At 38.7% G+C, this 20,542-nt stretch overlaps 1 protein-coding gene across 3 annotated transcripts in view; it reads left to right on the top strand.

Annotated features, from left to right (window-relative positions):
* The window catches only part of RYR2 (ryanodine receptor 2), a 733,452-nt gene that overhangs the window by 198,753 nt on the left and 514,157 nt on the right, over positions 1-20,542 (top strand). For all 3 annotated transcript variants that reach the window (XM_082721308.1, XM_082721309.1, XM_082721307.1), the window contains exon 2: positions 5,410-5,529. In XM_082721308.1, coding sequence (XP_082577434.1) covers positions 5,410-5,529 — 120 coding nt within the window. The remainder of the gene's footprint in view (positions 1-5,409; positions 5,530-20,542) is intronic.

The raw sequence follows: 20,542 nt of genomic DNA, 5'->3' as shown, positions 1-20,542 counted from the left end.
GGGTGGGGAGGGGCAGAGAGAGAGAGGAGCACAAGAGAAAGAATCCCAAGCGGGCTCCATGTTTAGTGCAGAGGAGGGGCTCAATCCCATGACTATGAGGTCATGATCTGAACCAAAACCAAAAGTTGGACACCTAACCAACTGAACCACACAGGCATCCCCAAAACAGTTATTTTCAGTGGACCCCCGGCTTCCTTAGAATTCATTCTGACCCACTTCACCAATAGCCATAGGATGCAATACATATAGTGAGTTTTTTAAATTGGAGTCAGTTGTGGAAAAATTATTACCTAACCAAGGGAGAAGACAAGTTATGGAAGGTGTAGATGTGGATAAACATTTCAAAAGACAATCATCATAAGGGTCTAAGAAGAATCCCTGGTGTGATTTGAGGGTCTTCCTAATGACCTGAGTGAGGAAGAACATTTCTTGACTTACCAAGAGGACGGTATGTTTGATTTGCTTAGATGGTATATGGAAAGAGTTATAACCAAAGTTTTATTACGTTTATGGGGAAATGAGGGACTAGACTAGTGCCCCCTCCCCCCAGTAATCTCATTGATGCTACAGGTGCTTACAATGCATTAAAATTTGTCACAAATATAATAAGATCAACAATTGTCCTCAAATACTGCCCAATTTCCTGGCTGAATATGACCAGAAAAATCATGTAATGGGATCATTCCATGCTAACTTTAATTGGAAAGGTAGGGTCTTACTTTGGCTATTCTAAAAAGCAACTCAGTTTTGTCAGTATGGCAGCACTTTTATGAGCAATCCAGAAGTGGATTAAGGTAATCATTTACTGAGTATGTTACACTTGCCCAGTGCAGTGTTAGGTGCTGGAATTCAATAAAGTCATTATGTATTAAGTTATGTAAAGTGAAGGAATATAGTTGTATAGGAGCTCAAAACAAAGAAACTGAAAAAGCCTTGTGGGTCAGGGAAGGCCCACCTCAGGAATGGATGCTTGAGTTAAGATTTGAAAGATGAATATGTCTTTAACTAGAGGAGGGAGAAAGGGTTTAATAGTATGTGCAAACTCCGATAGGAGCAGAGGAACGGAGGAAGGTTGGTTGGAGGAAATGTTGGGCTGGTGCTGTCTATGCAGAGTGGGTCCTTGTAGACTAGAGGAGTTTTTTGGTCTTTTCCCTTAGAGTAATGGGAAGCCATTAAAACCTGACATTATGGTCAGGTTTATGGGGTGAACTTGAGGTGAAGCACCACGGGAAGGGAATGTGCAGTGTGGAAGACTATTCAGTGGGTTTTGAAGATAGTAACCAAGACATGATGGTAGCTGGTATGATGAGAAGTTGATGGATTTGGCATAGGATTTGCAGGACTTTGGGGAATTGTAAGCCAGAGAGTATTCTCTCTAAAGTGCTATTTATTTTCACAAAGTTCATGAAGTTTCTCCTAGAGTATTTTTTCACAATTTCATTCAAAATTTATAAAAAACAAACAAACAAAAAAGCAAAAAACCTCTCAAGTACTTTGATTTATTCCAGTTTGTTTTATATGAAATGGACAATGGCATAAGTTCCAGGCTTTCGAGGAAAGTCTGGTATCTTCTTACACTAGTCATTCCCAATTGATGAACAGAGTTTGAAATTTAAAAAAAAAAAGTAAGAAAGAAAGAAAGAAAGAAAGAAAGAAAGAAAGAAAGAAATAATAGAATGTAGGCAGAATAGACTTTTGTAGCATTTTGGCTATGGAATAGGATATCTTGAGTTGAATCAAAATTTGTCACCCTAGGTAATAGACCTAAGACATGGACTCAAAAAACCAAGAATACTGAAAGATAAATATTTAAGGAAGATTTTAGTTTTTATGGGCTAAGTCTGGAAAAGTGAGGGCCACTGTGTGCATTTTGGCACTCAGGGGCACCAACAGCGCATACAATTAAAATGGGAAATGAGAGGAGCCTGGACCTTGGGTAGGGTGGCAGATACTAAGTCAGAAGCTTTATGACCCAAGAGACACAATGTATAGCCTTACTGTTCTATTACCTTAACAGAATGAACTCTCTGGAGTCCCAACAGGATGAGGCTGTGCTTATTAGTCTTTACTCTTGGAATAGAAAAGAGATTTCGTGTGTGTGTGTGTGTGTGTGTGTGTGTGTGTGTGTGTGTGTGTATGCGCCTGTATCCGTATGCACACATGTATATGTTGGCAAAAACCAGATTTACTGCACATGGGTTATAATAAATTAAAAAGCTGCTCATCATGACTTCTCCAATGCATAGCCAGTAGGCTCTCAAGCCAGCATGGTTCTGGAGAAAAATGATGCTTCGAGATGAATGATGAGTTAATTGAAGGGAACTGACAGGTATTTATGAGTGGTGTTTGGTCCATCCTATGCTCAGTATATTTTACTTTCTGTCAGAAAGGAACCCTCTGCTCTGGAATATACAATCACAACAGCTCCCAGGTAAACTGGAAAAAGCGTGATAAGTGCATCAGGCTCGGTGCTGTCATTCAAAATGGAATCGTGATATTGCATATTGTAGTTAGAGCCCCTCTCCTTGGTGGTGGGGCTCTTGAACTTAATGTTGCTTCATGACCAGGCACTCCATCACATGGTGTTGACACACTAGATTGAAGCGACACTTTGCTCAAGTGAATTGGTTTTATAAACCTAGTAGGGTAGTTCAGTGTGTTACTTATATTGGTTCCCTTCCCTGATGTGGTTGGGATGGACCACATATCAAGGACCATCTCCACATGTGCTCTTCTTTCTGGTTCTGTCCAAAGTATATAGACTTATTTTAACACGCAGCTACTACTGATTGCCTCCAAGCTCTTACAAGAGACTGCGCACATGTCTCCTGGCATCTTTCCCCTTTGAGGGACCCATTGGGGATCCTAGCTTCTCAGATCACTGGCTCAAAATCCAGGATCAGCCCCACCCAAGCCCAACAGAAACAGAATCTGCATTTCCCACAGGTGATAGGATCCACATTAAAGACTGAGAAGTACTTTTCTAGCCAACAAACATAGTTAAAAAAAAAAAAATCAGCTGAGCCATCTAGAAGCATCATGGGGCCAAGGACTCTTAGATTCAGATAAATTAGGTTGAATGATCAGTGCCTAGAGATACATATAATCAGCTGGCTCTGTGAGCATCAAGTTACCTTGAGTCTCCTTGTCCTCATCTGTATGAGTGTGGATAATCTCTACATCATGGGATGTGGGGAAGAGTAAATCCATTAATGCCAGGACCAATATGCACTACACTTCGTGGCCAATACGATGTGCCCCCTCTTCTCTTGAGGGTTTCCTCTGTAGCACTGTTGTTGTTGCCTGTCCTATATCTTTTTATTTTCTCTTAAATCTCATTCCCAGACTGTCTTTAATGAGTGCATGAAAGTAATTATTTACTAAATGGAATTTAGATGGTCTCCAGCATCCAGAGGAGCCCATCTTACCCAAGAGTGCAGTTTGCATGCTCGGGTTAGTTCCAGAGGGGGGATGAGACAAGGTAGTGAAGGACTGGGGGGATCTGGTAAGCCATGGAGCACATCAGCGCAATTCGGTTCTCGGTTATTAGGCTGCGTATTTGGAAAACAAAATATATCTTCGATGTTGCAGATTATATAAGCAACAAAAACCCTTCATTATTTTTATTATAGCCATGCTGAGCATGAATTAATATTCAGATGTACTCGTTATATGAAAATAATGCCTTTTTTTTTTTTAAGCGGATGACTTCTTAAGTGTAGCAGTCGAGTGTTCACTGGAAATTAATGAGCACCTGGAGGGAGAGTGGGGAGGTGATTATTAAGAGATTGGACTTTGCCTGTGACTGGTGCTGTAAGCCAACTATTAGGTATTGCTGCACCATATGGGAAATAAAGCAAGTACATAGCATGATAAAGGTTTTAAATGCAGACTGGAGTTGTACTTTTCCACTCGAGACAGTATATTCTTTGAGTTAACCTGAAAGGCTTGTTTTCAGCTTTTGAATTTTCTGTAAGTTTTTTTTTTTTTTTTAAAGATTTTATTTATTTATTTGAAAGAGAGACAGTGAGAGAGAGCATGAGAGATGAGAAGGTCAAAGGGAGACTCAGACTCCCCATGGAGCTGGGAGCCAGCTGGGAGCAGGACTCTGGGATCCTGACCTGAGCTGAAGGCAGTTGCTTAACCAACTGAGCCACCCAGGCGCCCTCTGTAAGATTTTGTTTACTTATTTTTATTTTATTTGCAAAAGAGCGTGAGAAAGAGTGGGAGAGCAGGAGCAGTGGGGAGAGGGGGAAGCAGGCTCCCTGCTGAACAGAGCCCAATGCGGGTCTCGATCCCAGGACCCTGAGATCATGACCCGAGCCCGAGGCAGACGCTTAACCTACTGAGCCACCCAGGCGCCCCAGATATTTTATTTAAAAAGGACCATGATAGCTCCCACTTAATTGTCTGCTTAGCGCCTTCTGTGTGTCCATCCCTGTGTGAGTCCTTTACCTTGTCATTTTAGAGATTCAGTGCTTGGTCTAGGATCTTTGACCTGCAGTTGGCAGAGTCCGGATGGCCGGTCCAGCTGTTGCTGAGTCTCATGGCCATGCTTCTTGCGGTCCTCATGCTGCCTACACGGAGTTGTCCCATTTGTCATCTCTTCCCTTGTATAACTCGTCCCGTACCGCTGCGTAGTTAATTGGAAACCAGTGGGGATTTCATAGGACTGAACTGCGAGACCCTCTCGACACATTTTTAAGCAACCGAAGCTCATTTCAAATGCAGACAAGGGGCCAACATGGGGATGAGCCAAGACGACTTTTTTCAGGTCAATGTGAACCCAGGTGTTCTGTTCTTGACCCGGCTGCCTGAGCTGGTTTTGGAGCGCTGTGTGTGCCTGCTGCTGTTGGAACCAGGGCTGGTCCTGATGACGCTTGATGTCAGACGATTGCTTGGTCATGTTGATGATGAAAACCGTGAGCGAGAGTGCTAACGTGGAGGTTCTATAGTTTATCGCTCCTCCTGTGGGTTGCGTGTGCGGATCAGTAATGCTAGTGAGGAAACTGTTGGCTGCCCGAGTGGTAATCACCTCTTTCTCCTCTTTCCATCCAGTTATCCTCTTTTTTTTTTTTTTAAAACAAGGAAAAATTCTTTAGGGATTGATTCTGTGGAATTTTTGGGGAAGTTGTTGTTACATTTTTGTTTTTTTTTTTTTTTCATAGATACAACTTCTTTTTTTAATTTGTTCCCACTATTCTGGTTCTTTTCATTATTTTACAACTTTTTAACCTGTTCACAATAACAATAAGATGTTCAGTACATCGAATTGTTGTTACATTTTTAATAGGTGCTAAAATTTTTAATTTTTAATAGGCGCTAAAATCCTAGTCTTCTAGGTCTGATTTAGACTGTCTAGGCATGTCAAACCTCACTTCCCTTTTCTCTTTGCCTCCCCCTCTGCAGGACGACGAGGTGGTTCTGCAGTGTACCACGACCATCCAGAAAGAGCAACAGAAGCTGTGTTTGGCCGCAGAAGGATTTGGCAATCGGCTTTGTTTCTTGGAGTCCACTTCAAATTCCAAGGTGGGATAAAGCCTTTCGATGCCTTCCAAATATTCGGGTTTTACTAGTCGTACTGAAGTTATGTATGGGCAACTCTGTTATTGTCTGTGGAACGGATAAACTGAAGGGGATTTGAAAAATGTGCTTATTACCCATTAAGCAAATTTCTTGTCCGAGCCCTTCCTTTTTGCACGCAAGTCAGGTAAGTTTGTTGACAAGAATGAGACCGAGCTCTTATCCCCATGGTGTTTATGTCCTAGTGGAAAAGTAAACAAGTAAATGAGTGGTATGATTTTGGAACTCAGGGCTTTTGGAACTCAGGGCTATGGAGAAAGCAGAATAATGGGGTATAGAGTGATGGGGCAAGGGCTCCCCCTTTTCCAAAAAGTATTTGGGAAAGGTTTTCTGAGGCAGTGATACATGAGCCATCTGGAATGAAGTGAGAGAGAGTGAACTGTCCCTAGTCTCTTGGACCATTCCAGAAAGAGGAGCCATGTAATGCAGGGGTCCTCAGTTAGTTTCCCTCAACTGGAACTGGACATGGAGGCCTTCTAGGCCATGGCCAGGAGTGGAGGTATCGCTCTACGATGAAGGGAGGCCATTGGAACCAGTGAACAGTGCAATTTGATTTAGCCATTGCTTTGTGACTGGAGGGTGTTGAGAGAACAAGCCTGAAAGCAGGGAGATGGAGATCTGGATGGGAGCTGCTGGTTCTTCAGACTACAGTGATGGGGGGGGACCTGGCGGGTATTATCAACATGCCTTGCCGATGTGCTGAAGGATCAGACCATGTGGATGAAGGGAAAGAGGAAGATGTCTGAGGGGTGGGAAGTCAACCAGAAATCAGTCCTCCTTTGTGCAGTACTTTCTGGTCTCCGGAGTCCTTGGACAGGCAGTCTCATTCAGCTGCTGCAGTAAGAGTGTGACAGTAAGAACTGTCACATCCACTGTACACATGGGGACATGGGAAGCAAATAGAAGTCAGGTGCTGTGCCTAATATTGTTAATGGGACTCAAAGCCACAGTGTTAGCATTGGTTTTCCATGCTTACATCTCGGCCTGCTGGCTGCAGATTCCTGACTCTTTCCTTGATATCACAGTACCTCTTTGGTTATTCTGTGAAACAGTGCTGAGAAATGTATACATAGGATTCATTTATTATAATAATTCCATGCCAAGTAACATGATTCACCTTATAATAGTGGGTGGCAAAACATTATGTGTTTTATAGCCCTGCTTAGATTTATTTTTGATTCGACAAGTTTTGATTGAGCGTTCTCTTTGTACAAATTACAATGTTAGGTGTTAGTTGTGAAAAGTATTCTTAAGAGGAAAATATTAAGCATTTTAACATAGAGCACACCCCCCGTGGTTTCTGAGATTCTGTGGTGCGTAGAACCAGGCACATTGTTTAGCTAGCTGGTTTTGGATTTTCACATTATGGTGAACGCTGTGTTGGCAATTGTTCTTTCGTTCCTGTAATGTTAGAGGGGGTCTCCATGTTAAAAACGAATGCTCCTGGGACGCCTGGGTGGCTCAGTTGGTTAAGCAGCTGCCTTCGGCTCAGGTCATGATCCCGGCGTCCTGGGATCGAGTCCCATATTGGGCTCCTTGCTCGGCAGGGAGCCTGCTTCTCCCTCTGCCTCTGCCTGCCATTCTGTCTGCCTGTGCTTGCTCTCTCCCCCCTCTCTCTCTGATAAATAAATAAAATCTTAAAAAACAAAAAACAAAAAACAAAAAAAAAAACAAAAAAAACGAATGCTCCTGATTTGTGGTAGGCATTTCATGTGGCACTGAAGGCACTGATGAGAGCTAGGCATCCATTTAAACTGGTTCCTTCCTCGGAGGAACACCCCCATTGTTAACTCATGATGAGCTAGTGAACCAACCATTTTGACCATTTTTGTTGTCATCCTTTTGTATTCTTTTTTGGCGTCTTTGAAAATGTGCATGTGGGAGACGCCTCAGTTGGTTGAGCGGCTGCCTTCGGCTCAGGTCATGATCCCGGCGTCCTGGGATCGAGTCCCACGACGGGCTCCTTGCTTGGCAGGGAGCCTGCTTTTCCCTCTGCCTCTGCCTGCCACTCTGTCTGCCTGTGCTTGCTCTCACTTCTCTCTCTATGACAAATAAATAAAATCTTAAAAAAAAAAAAAAAAGAAAAAAGAAAATGTGCATGTCGAATGAGATACGGGAATTGTTTATAAAACATAGAATGAATAGCAATTGATGTCCAGTAAGCCTATTTGAACTTTTTTTTTTTTTTTGTAAGTAGTTACAACATAAATACACTCTTACTTGAAAACCCACTACTGTGTCATTGTTTTTTTCCCCTGTATTTCCACTTGCCTTTGTTATGTCTGTCCTGTACTTCTCAGCGGGCTGATATGCTGCTTGTCCTTCAAAGCCTATTTCAAATAGTCCTTCTTCTGGGTTGCTTCTTTCCAAGGTCTCTGAGTTCTGTTCTCTGTGTTGTTTGTTGTGTACTTTGTTTATACTTCTGTTAAGGTGGGCTTAATTCTGTATAATCCACACTAGCTTCTCACCTGCTCTCAGATACATACTCCAGCTTCTGCATTCCCTGAGGAGCAGAGCATATCTCACTTATTATCTTCTCTCTGATTGCTTAGTACCGGGCACAGGGCCTTGAACCTAGTAAGTCATCCACAAAATTAAGGAGATCATTAGGTTTGAAAGGGGACCACTACTCTTAGCCCAATTATATCTTTTATAGACTTAATTGTTTTATAATTACAGTGTCAAAACTCGATCTCATTCATGTTTAACATATGTAAACTTAGGTCCAGCTGTGTTTTGCGCAGATACACGTGGATTCGATTTTCATTGGTGGAAAATGGGAGACGGTCCTTCTTTCCCTGGCTCTCAACTTTGTTGTCTCCTGCATTTATTAAAAAGATGGAGAGAATAAAATTGTTGTTGGTGGTGAGTGGTCTTAAGACATTAAGACATGTCTTAAGCTGCAGAATCTTTTTTTTTTTTAAAGGTTTATTTATTTATTTATTTGAAAGAAATCACAAGTAGGCGGAGAGAGGAAGAAGTAGGTTCCCCGCTGAGCAGAGAGGCCGTCGCGGGGCTCAATCCCAGGACCCTGAGATCACGGAGCCAAAGGCAGAGGTTCCACCCTCTGAGCCACCTTTTAATTGAAGGCAGGACTAACTTTCTCAGAAGACTGTTTCATGTTCCTGGACATCTCTTCATGCTGATTTCTGCCTGAAAGAGGATGGTTCCTAACTCCAGCATAGGTTTTCCAGCAGAACGTATAAAAATCAAATCTGATGATATCTTTCAGTTAATCGTTTGTGAATTATAATCGTGGATACTTCGCATTCTTTATATGAATGCCTTTTCATTTTCTGTCTTTTACGATTGAGATGTAGGACTTCTGCTTTTAGAAACCTAGTCACTTGTTATCACTCAATGTTTGAGAGAAAATGAGAAGTTATCATAGAGCCATAGATTTTCATCTCCGCCAATCTTGACATAAAAGCAGGCAGAGCTCAGAAGATAACAGAACCCTCCCCGCCCCCAACACACACACACAGACAACATATGATCTAGAATAAACTAGATGACATGTTATCCCCACACCAGGTGTACAGATGTGTACTGAAGGAAGTGGAGGAAAGGCAGCCTGGTTTCTTTTGTGTCCAAAAACTAGCTACACGGACTCCCGGAGGACATGGTGGGCCAGTGCGGAAAAAGCAGCTGAAATGAGAAGGGGATGAGGGAGACATGGTAAAGATTAACAAATATTTCTGGAGCAGTCTTGGCCTACGACTTTTGAAATCTTTTTAAGTTTAGATTGTATTTAGATTCAAATGTAGATAGGCCTGCAAAATTAGCAAGACAGGAAACAACGTGTGTTGGAGAGGATGTGGAGAAAGGGGAACCCTCTTACTCTGTTGGTGGGAATGCAAGTCGGTGCAGCCACTTTGGAGAACAGTGTGGAGACTCCTCAAGAAATTAAAAATAGAACTTCCCTATGACCCTGCAATTGCACTACGGGGTATTTACCCCAAAGATACAGATGTCGTGAAAAGAAGGGCCATCTGTACCCCAATGGTCATAGCAGCAATGGCCACAGTCGCCAAACTGTGGAAGGAAAGAAAATGCCCTTCAACAGACGAATGGATAAGGAAGATGTGGTCCATATACACTATGGAGTATTATGCCTCCATCAGAAAGAATGAATACCCAACTCTTGTAGCAACATGGACGGGGCTGGAAGAGATTATGCTGAGTGAAATAAGTCAAGCAGAGAGAGTCAATTTATCATAGGGTTTCACTTACTTGTGGAGCATAACAAATAACATGGAGGACATGGGGAGATGGAGAGGAGAAGGGAGTTGAGGGACATTGGAAGGGGAGATGAACCATGAGAGACTATGGACTCTGAAAAACAATCTGAGGGTTTTGAAGGGATGGGGGATGGGAGGTTGGGGGAGCCAGGTGGTGGGTATTATGGAGGGTACGGATTGCATGGAGCACCAGGTGTGGTGCAAAAACAATGAATTCTGTTACACTGAAAAGTAATAAATAATTTTTAAAAATGTAGATAGGCCTGGATTTGAGGAGAAAAGATTGAGAATCAAGTATGGATTGAGTAGGGGCAAAGGATAGAGAAGTATCAGGTAAAACGGGGGAAGGGAAATAGGGCCAATGGATCTCATAAAAGAATCGTTGTGTTTTGAATACTGGGTGCAAACAAAAGAAGTTACTCTATAGCCACCCTCCTTTTCTATGAGAAAGCTCCTTCCAGTTTATCTACTATGTCTTTATTGCCTGTAGATAGAATTCTGCTCCTGCTTGCTGTCTTTTTATTTTATGTAAATATATACCTATGTATACTGCATATATATATATATATAATATATATATAATTATACCATGTTCTATACATAATTATACAGTATATAAAACCTTTATATATATATAATTACATAAATTATGTGTAATATATATTTTACATACCACATATAATACTATACATGTAGACATATAATTATACTATGTATAAAACCATTATGTATACATATGTAATTATATGTAATTGTGTGTAACTTATTTGTAATAATGAAGTAATCTAATTTATATTTATCTATATAATTATTTGAAGTTATCTTTTACATATAATTTATATATGTATGAAGAATTTTATATGTCAAAGAGAGAATAAGGAGCATAATGTTAGAAGGACTACAGGTCCACCAGACTTAAAACTGTTACATGACATTCCAGAATGAACTAAAATTCAGTGAAGAGAGGTGCTTTGAGATTATAAACTCAGAAATAAGGTGAATGGAGAAGAGAAAGATTTGAAAAGAATTGTAAGATGATAGGATGAAATTTTAAGTCACAGAGAAACTAACTTTAGAAAGGGAGACTAAATTAGAAAGGACATGAGAACATATAAACCATGAGTAATGCCCTAAGAATGAAAGAAAATGGAAAAGTGAAAACCTGTTTAAAAAAATATATATATATATATACATATATATATATATATGTATGTATATATATAATCTCCAAAGAAAATGAAGAGATAAAACCATGTGGGAGACTTCCAAGTTCCTATCCAGCATGTAAGATGCTTGGAGGTCACCACTCTGTCCTAACAAGTAAAAAGTTGGGCAAAGTGAGAAATGAACAGCCCTTCTTAGATCCATGAGACAACCAAGTCACAGGGCACACTTGTATCCCCAAATCAGAGAGACTGACATGCGGGTGAAGAGAATTCCAGCTCCTGTGAGCAGGAACCCATGCTGGGTGGGAAAACCTGAACTGGAACTGACGAGTTGCTGGAGGCTCAGTGTGACGACTCTTAAGACTTAGAAAATCCTTGGGGATCCATTTATGCAGGGGCTTCATGCTTCTGGGGTTTTTACCTCTTCGGGTTCTACCAGGTTCTCACAGTGAATACTGGAGAAAAATTCCCTTGTGCTTCTGTCAGGGAGAGGGAAGAAGAATCACTTTGAAAAAATCCAGAGTATTAAGTTCTTAACAAGGTCTGCCCTCCAGAGACACTACTTTGCCAGAACTCAGCCTGCTGGGATTGTATCAGTAACTAACCTAACCCCGGGGAAGGGTAATAGCCAACTCCAGCCAACTCTTGTCATCCTGTCCCACCTAAGGGGAGGACACTGAGAAATGTGTGAAGTTCACGGTCCCGAGGCACAGGCTCACTGGGAGACTGAGACTTACTAGAACCATCAAACACTTCCTCCTCCCAGACCTTACCATCATTTTACTAAAGGCTTGTGTACGGCAATTCCCTTTACCCAAAACATCTTGTGTGGCTATCAAGAAGAAGGCAAGAAACACAGTTGGAAGAGACAGAGCAGGGATTAGAACCAGACTCCGATATGGAAGTAGTGTGGCAATTATCAAACCAGGAATGTAAAACAACTATGATTAATATGCTAAAGACTCCACTTCATAAAACAGACAGCCTGCAAGAACAGATGGGCAATGTAAGTAGCGGTAGAATTCAGAGAAAGAATCAAGAAATGGTGGAGAACAAAAACACTGACAGAAATTAAGAATGCCTTTGATGGCTTATTATTAGACTGGACTTGGCAGAACAAAGAATCTGTGAGCTTGAGGATATCTCCATAGAAACCTCCAAAACTGAAAAGTAAAGAAAAAAAAAAAAAGATTGGATGAAGGGGAAAAAAAAAAAAAAGGACAGAATATTCAGGAACTGTAGGACAACTACCAAAGAGCTCTAGAAACATGAAGAAAGGAATAGAAGAAATAGTTTGAAACAATAATGACTGATAATTTCTGCAAGTTGATGTCTCACCTCTAACCACAGATCCAGGAAGTTAAGACAATACCAAGAAGAATGAATGCAAATCCTCACTACATGTAGGTATATCATATTCTAGGTACAGAAAATTAAACAAAAAACCTTGAAAGAAACTGGAGAAAAAAAAATTCTTACCTATAAGAGAGCCAAGATAAGAATTACATTCAATTTTTTAGAAATTCTGCAAGCAAGAAGTGAGTAAAATGCTTAAAATGTTGGGAGGGAAAAGCTACCAACATAGAATTCTGTATCCTGTAAAACTGTCCTTTAGGAGTAAAAGAAAAATGACTTTCTCAGACAAACAAAAATTAAAGAAATTTGTTGCCAGTAGACCTGGCTTACAGGAAGTGTTGAAAAAAGCTCTTGAGCAAGAAGGAAAGCTCAGAAACTTGAGTTTACATAAAGGAAGGAAGGAAGCATTGGTGAAGGTAACATTAAAGGTTTTTATTTTTCTTATTCTTAATTGATATAACAGGTAAAAGTTTGCTCAGAGTACTAACAGCAACACTCTCTTGGCCTATGTATGCTTAGGTATAAGTGAAATGAATAACATCAGTGCTACAAAGGATGAGAGGGATGAATTAGGATTATTTTGTTATAAGGTATGTCCACTCTCCATGGCATGTGAGTGTAATGTTACTTGAAAGTGGATTTGGATTAGTTGGGAATGTATATTACAGATGCTAAAAAAAACCACTTAAAAAAAAAGTATAACCAACCTATATGTCAAGGAGAGAAAATAAAATCATATGAAATGTTCACTTGAAGCCACTAAAGGCAGGAAAAGAATGGAAGACAAAAGTGGAAACAAGGAATAAGGGCAACAAACAGAAAACAGACATGAATATGATAGATCTTAATTCGCTTACAACAATAATTTCTTTGAACCTTAGTGGTTTAAATGCACCAATTAAGAGACTGTCAGACTGGATCAAAAATGACATCTAACTATTTCTTGCCTATAGGAAACTCACCTCAAAATAAAGACACATAGGTTAAAAGCAAGTGGGTAGAGAAAGATATATCATGCTTATAATAATTTAATAAAAGTAGGAATAGCAGGAAAATTATCAGGAATAAAGAAGGGCATTCCACGATTACAAAGGAATCAGCTCTCATAACAGTCCTTAACATGTATGGGCCTAACAACAGCATCAAAGGAAAAATAAATGAATCCACGGTCTCAGTTGGAGACTTCAACACCCATTTATGAGAAATGGGGAAATCTAAAAGGCAGAAAATTAGCAAGGGAATAGTTGAACTATGCAACATTTTCAATCAACTGGATATAATGGGCAAGTGTGGTTTACTTCATCCAGCAGTAACAGAATACACATTTTTCTCAAGCTCATATGGACACATTCACCAAGATAGACCATATTCTAGGCCATAACATATAACTTAACAAATTTAAAAGAACAGAAATCATACAATATCTGATCTCAGATGACGACTGAATTTAAATAGAAGGATGGAAAATGTTTAAGTACTTGGAGGTTAATATGGTTAATAAATCTAAGATTAACTAGAAAAATACTTTGAACTATAAGAAAATAAAAACACAACTTCTCAAAATTTGAGATGCAGCAAAAGCAATGCTTGTGGGTTGGAGGGGATGAAAAGTACAGAGTGCAACTATTAAAAACAAGGAAGGTCTAAAATCAATAATCTAAACTTCTCCCTTATGAAACTAGAAAGAGAAGAACAAATTAAATCCAAAGTAAACAGAAGAAAAGAAAAAAAATTATGGTAGAATTCAATGAAACTAAAAACAGAAAATCAAAATCAATAAAAAAAAACTGTTTATTTGAAAAGATCAATAAAACTCATAAGCTTCTAGCCAGTCTAGTTAAGAAAAAAATATAAATTACTAACATCAAAAAAAGAGACATCACTATAGATCCCACAAACATTAAGTAGGTAATAAAGCAATACTAGAAATAATTCTGTACCCATGATTTTATAAACTAGGTGAAATGGACCAATTCTTTGGAAGACACAGTCTGCCAAAATGCGCACAGTCTGCCAAAATGTGCACAAGATATTGAAAATTTGAATAGGCTTTTAGATATTAAATTGAAACAGCAGTTAATAACTTTCTATACTAAAGGTGGCAGGCCCAGATGGATTCACTTGTGAATTCTATCAGACATTTAAAGAAGAAACTGTATAGGTTAACTAAAATCTTTCAGAAGATACAAGCAAAAGAAATAACTTCTTTACTCATTCTCTGAGGCCAAGATTACTCTTAAATCAAAACCTGAAAATACAAGACCAAACAAACAAACCACCAAAAACAAAATAACGAAGAAAGAAATATAGACCAATACCTCTTAAAAACATTAATGTAAATAAAATTATTAACAAATTAAATCCAGCAGTGTATAAAGAGAATTACACATCATGACCACATAGAATTTACTATCCTAGGTAAGCAAGGCTCGTTCAAATTAAAAAATCAACTACTATAATCTATCACGTCAACTGAGAAAGGAAAAATCACAGGATCATATTATTAGGTACAGAAATAGCATTTAACAAAACCCAACATCCATTCATGATAAAAACTCTCAGTAAACTAGGAATGGGAGGAACTTTCTCAACTTCATGAAGACTACAGAAAACCAACAGATAGCATCTTAGTATTGAGAAGCTTGCAGTTTTCACACTAAGATCAGAAACAAGCCAAAGATGTTGGCTTTTCCCACTGATGTTCAACATTTTGCTGAAAGACATAGCAAATGCAATAAGATTAGAAAAAGAAGGGGCACCTGGGTGACTTGGTTAGTTAAGTGTCTGCCTTTGGCTTACTTAGGTCATGATCCCAGGGTCTGGGATCAAGCCTTGTCTTGGGCTCCTTGCTCAGCAGGGAAAACAGCTCCTCCCTCTCTCTCTGTCCCTCTGCCCCTCCCCCTGCTTGTGCTCCGTGGCTTGGTCTCTCTTTAAAATAAATCTTTAAGAAATACATGCAATACCATTTATCTTAGAATGGAAAAAAAAATAACTTACTTGTAAACCTAAGAAAATATTACAAGATCTATAGGATAAAAACTGTGAAAATTAGGTGAAAGATACAAAGCAGAACTAGCTAGATGGAGAGATATTCTATGTTCATGAATAGGAAGACTCAGTATCAGCAAAATGTTCTGTCAGACTTGATCTGTAGATAACGCAATGCCTGTCAAAATCTCAGGAAGTTATTTAGCAGATATTGACAGACTGCTTACGAAGTTTATTTGGAGCATCGAAAGACCCAGAATAGACAACATAATATTGAAGGAGAAAACAACGTTTTATTAAAAAGCTAAGGACAGTGTGGTATTAGTGAAAAATATACCAGTTGATTAGTGAAACAGAATAGAGAGTCCAGAAATAGACTCACAAATAGTCAATTGATTTTTGTCAAATGAACAAAAGGAATACAAGGCAACAAAAGTAAGCTTTCCAACAAGTGGTACAGGAATAATTGGACATTTTAATGCAAAAAAAAAAAAAAAAGGAAAAAAAAAAACAGAATCTAGACCGACATTATGCCTGTCACAAAAATTAATTGAAAATGGATCACAGACTTTAAAATGCAAAATTGTAAAATCCTGGAAAATAACCTAGTAGAAAATCTAGATAATGTTGGGTATGGTGAAGATGTTTTAGATAAAACCCATGAAAACTCATTCAAATTAGAAACCTGTGCTCTGGGGAAGACAGTGTTAAATGAATGAGAAGATGAGCCTCAGACTGGGTGAAGAAACTCGCAAAAGTCACATCTGGTAAAGGACCGTTAGCTACAACATCAAAAGAACTCTTAAAAATCAAAATAAAGAAAACAAAATGATTAACAAATGGGCCAAAAACCTTAGAAATCACCTTGCCAAAGAAGATATCTATATGACAAATCAGCACATGAAAAAATGTGTGTGATACGTCATCAGGGCAACACAAATAGAAGTGGATACCACCTATTAGAATGGCCAGATTTGGGCACCTGGGTGGCTCAGTGGGTTAAGCCACTGCCTTCAGCTCAGGTCATGATCTCAGGGTCCTGGGATCGAGCCCCGCGTCGGACTCTCTGCTCAGCGGGGAGCCTGCTTCCCTCTCTCTCTCTCTGCCTGCCTGTCTACTTGTGATTTCTCTCTGTCAAATAAATAAATAAAATCTTTAAAAAAGAAAATGGCCAGATACCAGAACTGGAAACACCGAATGCTGGTGAGGATGAGGAGCAGCAGGAATTCTCATTTGTGACCTGTGAGGGTGGAGAATGGGTCAGCCATTTTGAAAACTAAATATAGTCTTCTCATGATCCCCAGATTGTGCTCCTTTGTATTTACCCAAAGGCTTTGAAAACGTACGTTCACACACACAAAAACTTGCATGTGGATGTTTATAGAAGCTTTATTCACAATTGCCAAAACTTGGAAGCAATTAGATATCCTTCATTAAAGAATGGATAAACTGTGGTCCATGTAGATGGAGTATTATTTATCATTAAAAAAAAAAAAAAGTGAGCTATCAAGCCATAAAAGGACGTGGAGAAAATTTAAAAATGTACTAATGAGTGAAAGAGGCCAGTCTGAAAAGGCTACGAACTGTGTGATTCTTGTTCTATGACATTCTGGAACTGAAAGAACTTTAGAGACCATAAACAAAATCAGTGGTTGACAAGGGTTAGGGAGGGCAGGAAGGATGAAAAGGTGGAACTTGGAGGATTTTTAGACCAGCAAATCTATTCTGTATGATGATATAATGATGGATGCATATTGTTATATATTTGTCGGAAAGATGTACAGCACTAAGAGTAAAACCATAGTTGTGTGGACTTTGGGCGATTTAGATGTGTCAGAGTATGTTCATGTGTCACAACAAATGTTCCACTATGGTGGGGAACATTAATAATGGGGACGGCTGTGCAGATGGGCAGGCAGAGAATGTATGGGAAAATCTCTGTGCCTTCCATGCAGTTTTGCTGTGAACCTAAATTAGTAAAAGATAATCTATTTACAGGGGTGCCTGGGGTGCCTGGGGGGCTCAGTTGGTTGAGCATCTGACTCTTGATCCTCAGGGTTGAGAGTTCAAGTCTTGTGTTGGGCTCCGTGCTGTGTGTGGAGCCTACTTAAAGGAAAAAAAAAAGAAAAAAAAAGACTTTTTTTTTTTACCTTTATCTAACATGTTCTGTTGTTCTCCTTTATAGATAAAAGTTAAAAAAAAATCTTTTTTTCTTTTTTCCTATAAAGGAGAACAGCAGAATGTATTAGAAGAACATCTGATGTATTTATAATAAAAGACTCTGGGAGGAATACCAAAGCTCAGGAACACTTGCTTGAAACTACACATTTGTGTAGTGTATACTTTGGAAAACCAACTTCTTAGCTGGCCAAGACAGATAATCTAGTAAAGTATATTCATTAAAGGTAAAGAAAAAAAAAATCTGTTGAATCCAGGCAAAAAGGCAAATCACTTTTAAAGGAAAGGAGGTCGTGTTGTCATTAGTTTTTATAACCCAATGCTTTATGCCAAGTGAAAATGGAGTAATATATTAAGAAACTCAAGGAAAGGAAATCTGAGTCAAGTATCCCAGCCAAACTGACTTTTCATGTAAAAGCCAGAAACAATTATGAATGTGAAACAATTTAGGGATATTGTTTCCATGAGCCCTTCTTTAGGAATTTACTGGAGAGTGAGCTTCAGGAGAGACTCTGGCAGGAGGACTGGTTGGAACCAAGCAATGCACATTTATTTACGTTGTTGAGACTCATGATTTTGAAGGAGAGAGCATCATGCAGAGTGGGTCTATGCCCAACACTATGAAGTTGGTAAACTACCAAAAATGGGAGAAGAGTGGGAGGGGTTTAAAAAATTATATTAAGCGTTCATATGAATAACTGTAAGTGTACTTGACTGACCTATTAAAGACAAGAACTTAAGATTTTGAATTAGCAAAGCCAAACATGATGTTATATCTACTGAAACAGATACAGAACGTACTAATAAAAGGATGGACGAGGGTATACTAAGAAACACAAGTTAAAAATAGAGTGGATTTCTCAAACTCATTATTGGCTAAGGCATAATCCAGACCAAAAACCTTGAAAAGAGACAAAGCAGGATATCTAATAATTTTAAGGGATATACTTCTCAGTAAAGATTACATAGGTATATGCACCCAATAACAGAAACCACTTCCATAAGCCAAAAATTACAGATGCCACGAGAATACAGTATAAATAAAATAGATGATCTAACATACTTCAGGTAGAAAAAAATGAGTAAAATGCTTGGTATAAAAACTCAGTGAGATTGACCTTATAAAGACATGTCAAGACCTAAACCTCAGAGTATATAAAAGGTTCATATAAAACATTAAAGAGGGCGCTTGGGTGTCTCAGTGGGTTAAGCCGCTGCCTTCGGCTCGGGTCATGATCTCAGGGTCCTGGGATCGAGTCCCGCATCGGGCTCTCTGCTCAGCAGGGAGCCTGCTTCCTCCTCTCTCTCTCTGCCTGCCTCTCTGCCTACTTGTGATCTCTCTCTGTCAAATAAATAAATAAATAAATCTTTAAAAATAAATAAATAAAACATTAAAGAATGTTGACCACATTTTAGGACACACACACAGTAAATTCCAAAGAGCAGCAATAATATAAACCTAAGTCTAAAGAAATAAAACTAAAAATTAATTAAAAAAAAAAAAAAGCCAGGGGTACCTGGGTGGCTCAGTGGATTAAGCCTCTGGCCTTCGGCTGGGGTCATGGTCTCTTCCTGGAATTGAGCCCCGTGTTAGGTTCTCTGCTCGTCAGGGAGCCTTCTTCCCCCTCTCTCTGCCTGCCTCTCTGCCTACTTGTGATCTCTGTCAAATAAATAAATAAAATCTTAAAAAAAAGCCAAAACCCCACAAAAGTCCCTTCTACGTAAGAATTAAGAAGTCACACTATTAAAAAAGTGTTGAGTGAACGTAGAAGTATCAAATAAAATTGAAGGATTTCTTGCACTTAGTGAGAATGAAAACGTAGTGTAGAATATGTGGGACACAGTTATGGACGTCATGAGAATAGAGATTTTAGCATTAAATGTATATATCAATAAAAATTAAAAAATGAATTAATCACATTAAAAACTAGAAAAAATAGCAAAAGAAAGCAACAGGAGGGAATTAAGTAAAAAGGAAATGGGTGAGTTAAAGATTGGTTCTTTGAAAAAAATAGGCAAACCACTAATTGAGAAAAAAAGAAAACACAAATATTCAAACATTAAAAGTTTCATAAATGTAGGAGGAGTATAATGATAGAAACAGAAGAAATTAAATCATAAGAGACCAATTGCTCAATTATGTACAAGTGGATTTGAAGATCTTCACAAAATGAATCATTTTCTAGAAAAAATTAAATTTACCACAGAAAATCTAAATAGGCTAATTATCAGATAAATAAAGCAGTAAGAATTTTCTGACAAGAAACACCAGTCACATTATCCCTACTTTTGTATGTTATTCAAATTATTCCAAAGCCTAAGAAAAGAAAGAAAACGTCCAAATTTATTTCATCCGGTAAGCCATAAAACGGATTCTAAAAATCTCAAATCACATCGAGAAATTTTTTGGTCAGTTTCACTTACGAATATTAATACCAAAATCTGAGCAAATTTTTTTTTTAAAGAAACCAGTGTTGCATTAAAACATACATCCTGACTAAGTAATTTATTCTAGGAATCCAAGAGTGGCTTGGTACCAAGAAAAAAGTATAATTAATAATCTTCATATTAGTAGCGCTAAGGAGAAAAATCCTTTGGACATCTCTGAAGATAGGGAAAAGGTTACTTGCTAAAATTCAGAGTGTATATTTCAGAAGTTAATAAAACTAGGAGTCAATGGATAACTCACTAACATTATTTTACAAACACAACTTCAATTAAGTCATTGCTTTATCTATAGGGGAACACTCATGATCAGAATTAGGCATAAGTTAGGGGTATTCGTTATCTTTGTGTTGACCCTGTTTGTGTGGGAGGCTTGAGCCAGTGTAATTAGACCTAGAGATTTAAGTTTGGATATGAAGAGACAGTTGCAGATGATTTGATGACATGCCTAAAAGTCCCAAGAAGATCAGTGGAAAAGCTATGGCAAAATGGATTTATGAGAGAAATCCATAAAAAAGCTGCTTAATAAATGAAGGTATCAATAGCCTTCACATATGTTGCTCAGTTCGAGAGGATAACAAAACA

Source organism: Mustela nivalis (genome assembly GCF_964662115.1).
Source record: "Mustela nivalis genome assembly, chromosome: 2".
Classification (NCBI taxonomy): Eukaryota; Metazoa; Chordata; class Mammalia; order Carnivora; family Mustelidae; genus Mustela; species Mustela nivalis.
This window is presented reverse-complemented; position numbering and strand designations above follow the sequence as displayed.